Source organism: Bison bison, unplaced genomic scaffold (genome assembly GCF_000754665.1).
Source record: "Bison bison bison isolate TAMUID 2011002044 unplaced genomic scaffold, Bison_UMD1.0 scf7180017864196, whole genome shotgun sequence".
Taxonomy (NCBI): domain Eukaryota; kingdom Metazoa; phylum Chordata; class Mammalia; order Artiodactyla; family Bovidae; genus Bison; species Bison bison.
This window is the reverse complement of record NW_011494768.1, coordinates 1,512,660-1,519,849: the sequence shown is the minus strand read 5'-3', so window position 1 is coordinate 1,519,849 and position 7,190 is coordinate 1,512,660. Positions and strand designations below refer to the sequence as shown.

General features: G+C 40.4%; 1 protein-coding gene across 1 annotated transcript in view; it reads left to right on the top strand.

The window, feature by feature from the left end:
- The window catches only part of MACROD2 (MACRO domain containing 2), a 2,254,506-nt gene that overhangs the window by 763,662 nt on the left and 1,483,654 nt on the right, over nucleotides 1–7,190 (top strand). The window contains exon 4 of the mRNA XM_010844154.1: nucleotides 2,305–2,421. Within this exon, the coding sequence (XP_010842456.1) occupies nucleotides 2,305–2,421 (117 nt within the window). The remainder of the gene's footprint in view (nucleotides 1–2,304; nucleotides 2,422–7,190) is intronic.

Sequence of the window (7,190 nt, the reverse complement as noted above, 5' to 3'; positions counted from 1 at the left end):
TGAGCACCGAAGAATTGATGCTTTTGAACTGTGGTGTTGGAGAAGACTCTTGAGAGTCCCTGGGACTGCAAGGAGATCCAACCAGTCCATTCTGAAGGAGATCAGTCCTGGGTGTTCATTGGAAGGACTGATTCTAAAGCTGAAACTCCAATACTTTGGCCACCTGATGCCAAGAGTTGACTCACTGGAAAAGACCCTGATGCTGGGAGGGATTGGGGGCAGGAGGAGAAGGGGATGACAGAGGATGAGATGGCTGGATGGCATCACCAACTTGATGGACGTGAGTTTGGTCCATCATGCTGTGATTAATGGGGTCTCAAAGAGTCGGACACGACTGAGTGACTGAACTGAACTTGCATATCAAGTTGACCTGTTCTTTTTAACAACTATATAATAGTTCACAAAGTAAAATTGCTATGTGAAAGAGTGAACAAAACTTACGAGCTTTTTCTTTTTTTTTTTGTAAGAGAAAAATTATATATGTGAGTGTGTGTGAGTAACCAGTGAAAGAGCAACAAATATCAGACTGCTGAAGAGTTCTCTAGGTGGGAGGGTAAATAGTAGTATGCGTAGTCTTCTTGCTTCTCTATATTTTTCTTTTTTTACATAAGAATACTAGTTATTTAAAAATTTACACAAATATTCCACCTAAGGAGTTTAAGATAATATTATTTACTACCATTAACAAGGCATATAATGTTATATTATTCAAATTCCATGCATAACTCTGTTAGGTACAGCCATTCTTGACACTGATTGCTAAAGAAACGGGCTTGAGCAGCATATGGCTGGTAAAGGTAGAATATGAATTTCAGCTAGGTTTACTGAAACACTGTAGTATAGAGTTCATTTTGCTATGACGGTCTTTGAGGTTCAGGTTTATTCTCAGATTTTATAGGTCTGCAATCAGTGATGCAGGAAAGCCCAGATGAGCTTGTTTCCCTAAGAGACTTGTTCAGCCAAAACGTTTCCTTTTCAGTCAGTGGTAGCAAAAGCCACTTAGTCGTTTAGACAAGTTACATGCCCCTCAGTGAAAAATTTCCCATTCAATATCTAGTTTCCTCTCAAAATAATGATAATAGTAAACAATGATCAGTTACATGGTATGGTGGACTATGAACTATCACACTTGTGTGCTCAGTAGCTCGGTCGTATCCAACTCTTTGTGACCCCATGACTGTAGCCCTCCAGGCTCCCTTGGAAATGGAATTTTCCAAGAAAGAATACTGGAGTAGGTTGCCATTTCCTTCTTCAGTTATTATCGGACCACTAATATCTTGGTCGATTTTCACAGCCCAGATTACTAGTACTCTCTCTCTTTCATTCTCGTAACCCTTCATTTCAGTCTTGCATTTCCTTTCTGTCCAAGGAACTCACTCACTAACAACTAGATTATGTGTGTTGGTCTTAGCCCCCTACCTACGTTGCTCGCCCCTAATCTAGTCAAATGAAGCTTTAATTTCCAGTGGCATCAGGTGTGTGTTTTCAAAAGGTCATTCTCGTTGTGAAGGGCAGCGATGAAGCGGGGCGAGGTGAGATTCAGAAAGCTGGTGAGACCCGGGCTTGGGGAGGAGCAGGGCCTCTTCGGCGAGCAGAACTGGAGCAGGAGCTTGTGGAGGTTCTCCTTTCCATGTCAAGAGAGTGAGGGCCGCTCTTCTAGGCACTTTTCCAGACGTGAGCCACTCTTGCCCACCATCTAACCCCTAGATACCTTGCAGATACCTACTGTATCTGTGCGTACCGTTGAGAGGGGAAGGAACTTAGAGGTCTGGGTCCTTCTTCCACAGCTTTACTGTCTCAGTTTTGCCATGATGGCAAATGTTCCCAAGTGCCTTTTATTCTCTTGCTTCTTGACCTTTTTTCTTCTATGACCTCTGGTGTACTGGAGGCAGCACTTACCACCTTGGAGACAGAATCAGTAGCATTTCTTCGCAATCCTGTGTTTAGGTGACATGGAGTTGATAGCTTGAAATGGACATAGTGGGAGTATTTCCAATTGAAGCTGGAATAGACTACAAATCCAGGCTGCAGTACCAGCTAAGGATCCTGTTGTTTAACGTTAAACTGCATTGCCGTTTCCTGAACCCTGCTCCTTCTGCCGACCACACGAACTGGAGGCACAGAGAGAGAATTGGAGAGAGGAGAAAATGGTGTTTAAGGCACTGAACACCGTGGGTTTCCTTCCCCCAGGGGTGTGGGGATTTCTAAGAGGAAAAACTTGAGTTCCTTGGCTTTCCCTGTTCCAGGTGGTGCCTTTGTTTCCAAAACAGCAAACATGGGCTAACTTTTTTCTCTCTCCTGCAGTGGATGGCTGTATTCACAGAGCAGCTGGGCCCTGTCTGCTCGCTGAATGTCGTAACCTGAACGGCTGTGAAACTGGACATGCAAAGATCACGTGTGGCTATGACCTGCCTGCAAAATGTGAGTTCAGCTCTTTTGAGTACTGTTTCTAAATCAGATGAGCATTCTTGTTTTATTCCTCAGGTGGGTAACTGGAGGAGGAAGTGGCAGTGGCGGTGTCTAAATGTGCTTGTATTGAGATTTTGTACATGGTAATGAAGTGTGTTTTTTGACATATATATATATATATATATATAGTAATGTTTAATTGTAGGTGTTTTTTGTTCAGATCCTCAACAAAGTGTCTCTGAAACAGGAAAATAAAAATATGAGCAAACTACACCTTATAGTATTTAAATGCTGTGGAGTGACAGCTTCTAGAAATGATGCCAATTTCTTATTCCTTGTTCAGGTTTCTTGATTGTGGATGTGTTTAGAGCAAAGGAGATCAAAGTGATGTATTGTGTTTTCAGCTGCCATGGAAAGGCTGATTGGCAATTACAGCCAAAGCATCTGTCACGCTTGGCTTTCAGGAAAAGCCAATGGAATGTGGTTGTCAGAGTGAGAATGTATTTGCTCTTTAGAATGTGGAATGGTCAAAATTTCCATTATATTTGAATGGAGAAAAGTATTGCATTTGATTGACCTTGTTGCTTAGTCATTTAGCCAACTGTGTAGGGTGATGTGGAATAGAAAATACTGAAAGAGAAGCTGGTTAAAGGCACCGATGTTTTGTATCACATAATCTTCAGGGCTTGGGGGTGGAGGTAGAGGGTTTCATTGTACCATTAAGCCGTGCACTAGTCTGGAAATTGGGAAACCAATTGATTGTTTTTTCCATTCACCTGCTTTTTATGATAACCTTCTGGTGAACACTTTTTTTTGTGGGGGTTAAAAATGAAGTTGATTTCTTTTTACTGTTTTAATCATGGAGAATATGTGACTAAAATGTTATAACACAGCCTTTGGACTCTATAGACTAGTTATAAGAATGAATTTGTCATGGACATGTGTGAGTGGCGAGATCGAGTGTGTTATATTTTTAAGACTGAAGTGTATTTAAATTTGAGGATTTTTAGTGAGTAGTAATATATTAAAATGATATTATTTGTGGAAATTAACAATACTACATTCTGGATTCCACACAGTGTATTGCTAGTGAAACTACATCTGTTATATACTGCTTAATTTTTCCTTTAATGGCTTCTCCTTTTCCTTTCCTTGTTTTTTTTGTGTGAAAGAGTCAAATCATGGGCCAATGGCCCTCACTCTTGCTTGGAAAGTATATTTATGTCATATAAGTCCTCTGCGTGCAGTGGTATTCTGAGCACTCCCTCTGACTCAGAGGCCCTGAGTATTAAAGGAGATTTCCCTTTCTGGGATGGTAGAATTCCCTATTTACCAATATTGGTCTTTCTTCCTTCTTACTGCCATACTACCTTCGTGATACAGTCGACTGATTCCACCCTGAGGACAAGCAGATTATTGATGATTTTCAGACTGGTGACTGTCCTTAAACCAATGAATAATTGTAGTCTCCTATTGATTCAGTAGTTTCTTTCTTATAAGTTAAAGCACAAATCAAAAGTTCTTCAGCCCTGAGATTTCTGAAGACAGATGGCCTCAGAATGATTAACTATGACCAGATTGAATGGTGGATCTGTTGTATGGATAGACAACATGATCATTTTGTTTCACGTGGCTGCTCCCGTCTGAAATCCCTCTTGTATGAGCTTCCTTGATTGTCATTCAGCTCAGCTCAGGGTTGTTGAAGGCTTCTACAACACCAGACACTGAGGTACAAAGATCAGTGTATACCTGTGCTTGAGGAATTCCATGACTGGGATTCCTGGGCATTCCAGGGCAAATAAGTCTTTGTAGAACAAGGGCTCTAGCCATGGAAAAGTCAATCGCCAGAACTCAGTACGGAATCTCTGTGAGCTGAGATACTGAATCAGGTGACACACCAGCCCAGAGGGCACATCTAGGGGAAAAAGGAAACTCATCCAGCAGGGTAGCAGTTCCCAGACTAGGATGGCAGAACCACCTCAAGAACGCCACAGATATGGGGTATTTGTGAATAGATCTCGGTGTTTCTCTATGTTTAATGAGATTAATGATCTACATTAAAAAACATAAAAACAATGAAAACAGGAAGAAATAACAGCTTAGACTTTGCACATTGCTCCGTAGTGTATCACAGTACTTTCACCAGCCCTTGTGTTTTAGATTATATTTTATAAACATTCTGTGTGTTCATTTTCCTTTTCCCTATCCCTGAGAGATGTTTTTCTTTCTCATCAATTTGGTTCATCCATTTCAGAGTCATTAACAATTCACAGATGTGCTTTTGTAGCGAAAGAATGAAAAGGGAGCTCATTACATACTGTTTGGGTCATTTTTCCCTTCCATATTTAATAATTCCATGACAGTTTGACAGCAGAGTCTAGTTCCTATCTGTCCTCTGTGACAGCGGTTTTATCATTTAAGGTACTAAAGCCAGTCATCCAGTCACCAGTGATAATATCTTCGTGCATCAGCAATTTGTTTGCAAAATGCTGTTGTCTGGGTTACAGACAAACTTGGTAATTTTGGACTGGTCTTTGCTTCCTTCATGCTTGCTAAATTAATCTATTCATAAGTGCTTGTATTTGAATTAATTATACTTAGAGTCTGTATTCTGTGATCCATCATAATCGGTGGAATGATAAGCCTCAAAGATTTAGCATTTCTTCACTACTTGGGTATTTTAAATGATTTTTTTTTTTTTTTTGACGTAGAATGGCCAGTCATTCTTATCAAAAGTTATCTTATGAGTGGAAAGAATATTGGTCAGTATTTTAAGGAATTGACTTAGAATGTGAACTAAGGACTGTTTGTATGATTTGACCATTTGATACATTCTCTTTGATAATACTAGGTTTTTTTGGATTCATAATAAAATTTAGATTTCTATAGGTTTTTATCGTCAACCAGTTGGACATTTCTGTTCATGCTGTCGTCAGTCTTTGAGAGGGTCAGCTTCATGTAGCCAAGGCTTGTCCATCTCAATTTCAATCCTGGGATTAATATCTAGCGTATGTGCCTAATTAACATGAACGAACGAATGGTTTCAAACATTTTCACCTGACAAAGAGGTTTTTGCCTGTTGCTTCTACTTCTAATTCTTGCCCTCCTGCAGTCCGTTCTGCCCAGTCTTCGTAGATGAATATTCCTAAATTCCAAGTCCCTGTGACTGTCTGCAGGCTCCAGGTGATGTGGGACCCTCCTTACCGTCTTCTGTCCTCCCGCTCACTCACACAGCCTGCTTTGCTTGATCTTTAATGTCTTTTCATTAGCCGCCTCCCCTCCAGCTGGGATTCTGTTCTTCCAGATATATGTGTGGTTTTTGCCCTCACCTAATTCAAATCCTTGCTCAAACCTCACCTCGGGTATCACCCTAACTAACCTATTTTTAATTACTTCTCTGCGTTACTTATGATTGTCTATCTGTAGCATTTAACCTTCAAATACACTGTGTCATTTACTTATTTAGTTTCTCGTCTGTGTCCCCAGATTGGAATGAGGGCAGTAGTTGTTTTTCTGCATCTTTTTCATTCATTGTTGTATCCATACAGAAAAAATGTATGACACCTAACAGGGGCTCAAGAAATATTTTTGAATGAATGACTAAAATCTAACTCTGTGCTGTGCTTAATCACTCAGTCATGTCCAACTCTTTGTGACCCTTTGGACTGTAGCCCACCAGGCTCCTCCATTCATGGGGTTTCTCCAGGCAAGAATACTGGAGTGGGTTGCAATACCCTCTTGCTAAATCTAACTCTGCTCCTCTCCAAATCCTTCAGTGGGTTTTTCCTCAAACACAGACTTGTTAGCCTGATTATCTTTGGCCTTCCATGATTTACTTTCCTATCTTGAGCTGCTTACGACCTTTTACATGATCTGAATTGCTCAAGATGGCATGTCTGTACATGGTACATGTGATCTATATTGGAGAGTTTCTAGAGAATTCTGTCTTCCTTTCTACTTATCTTCCAAACTCAGCTCAAATATCACTTCTGCCATGAAGCAACTCAACTAAAAGTACTTTCTTTTCCCTCAAAATCCAGAAGACTGCATGTTAACATGCTGAGAGCACATGCCACTTGCTATTATTATTATTATTTATGCAAACTTTCCATCTTCCTAGAAGTCTCTTGTATAATGGATACTAGAGAAATATCTGTCAAATGCTTTGATTGTTAAAGGTGGCAGACTGGTTGATAACTGCTGGTAGGAAAAGGAAAGTCGTTCAGTTGTGTCTGACTCTGCGATCCCATGGTCTGCAGCCCGTCAGGTCCTCTGTCCGTGCTCTGGGGAAGAGTGCTGTGGTGGGCTGCCATTCGCTTCTCTAGGGATCCCGACCCAGGGATCAAACCCAGGTCTCCTGCTCTCAAGGTGGATTCTTTATCAACTGAGCTACTAGGGAAGCCCCAGTTGCTGGTATGAGGATGTAAAGGTATACTAATATTTCTAAGAAATTATGAAATCAGTGTTAGTTATATATTGTGTTTTTTAAATCATATTTTACCATACACCTAATTCCAAAATCTTTTATCTAAAAAATTTAGTTTTTTTAAAAAAATTATAGTTGATGTATAATGTTAGTTTCACATGTATAGCAAAGTGATTCAGTTATTCAGTTTTTTATATATATATATATATATATGACTTCCCTGGTGGATCAGAGATTAAAGCGTCTGCCTGGAATTCAGGAGACCCAGGTTCGATCCCTGGGTCGGGAATATCCCCTGGAGAAGGAAATGGCACCCCACTCCAGTACTCTTGCCTGGAGAATCCCATGGAGGGAG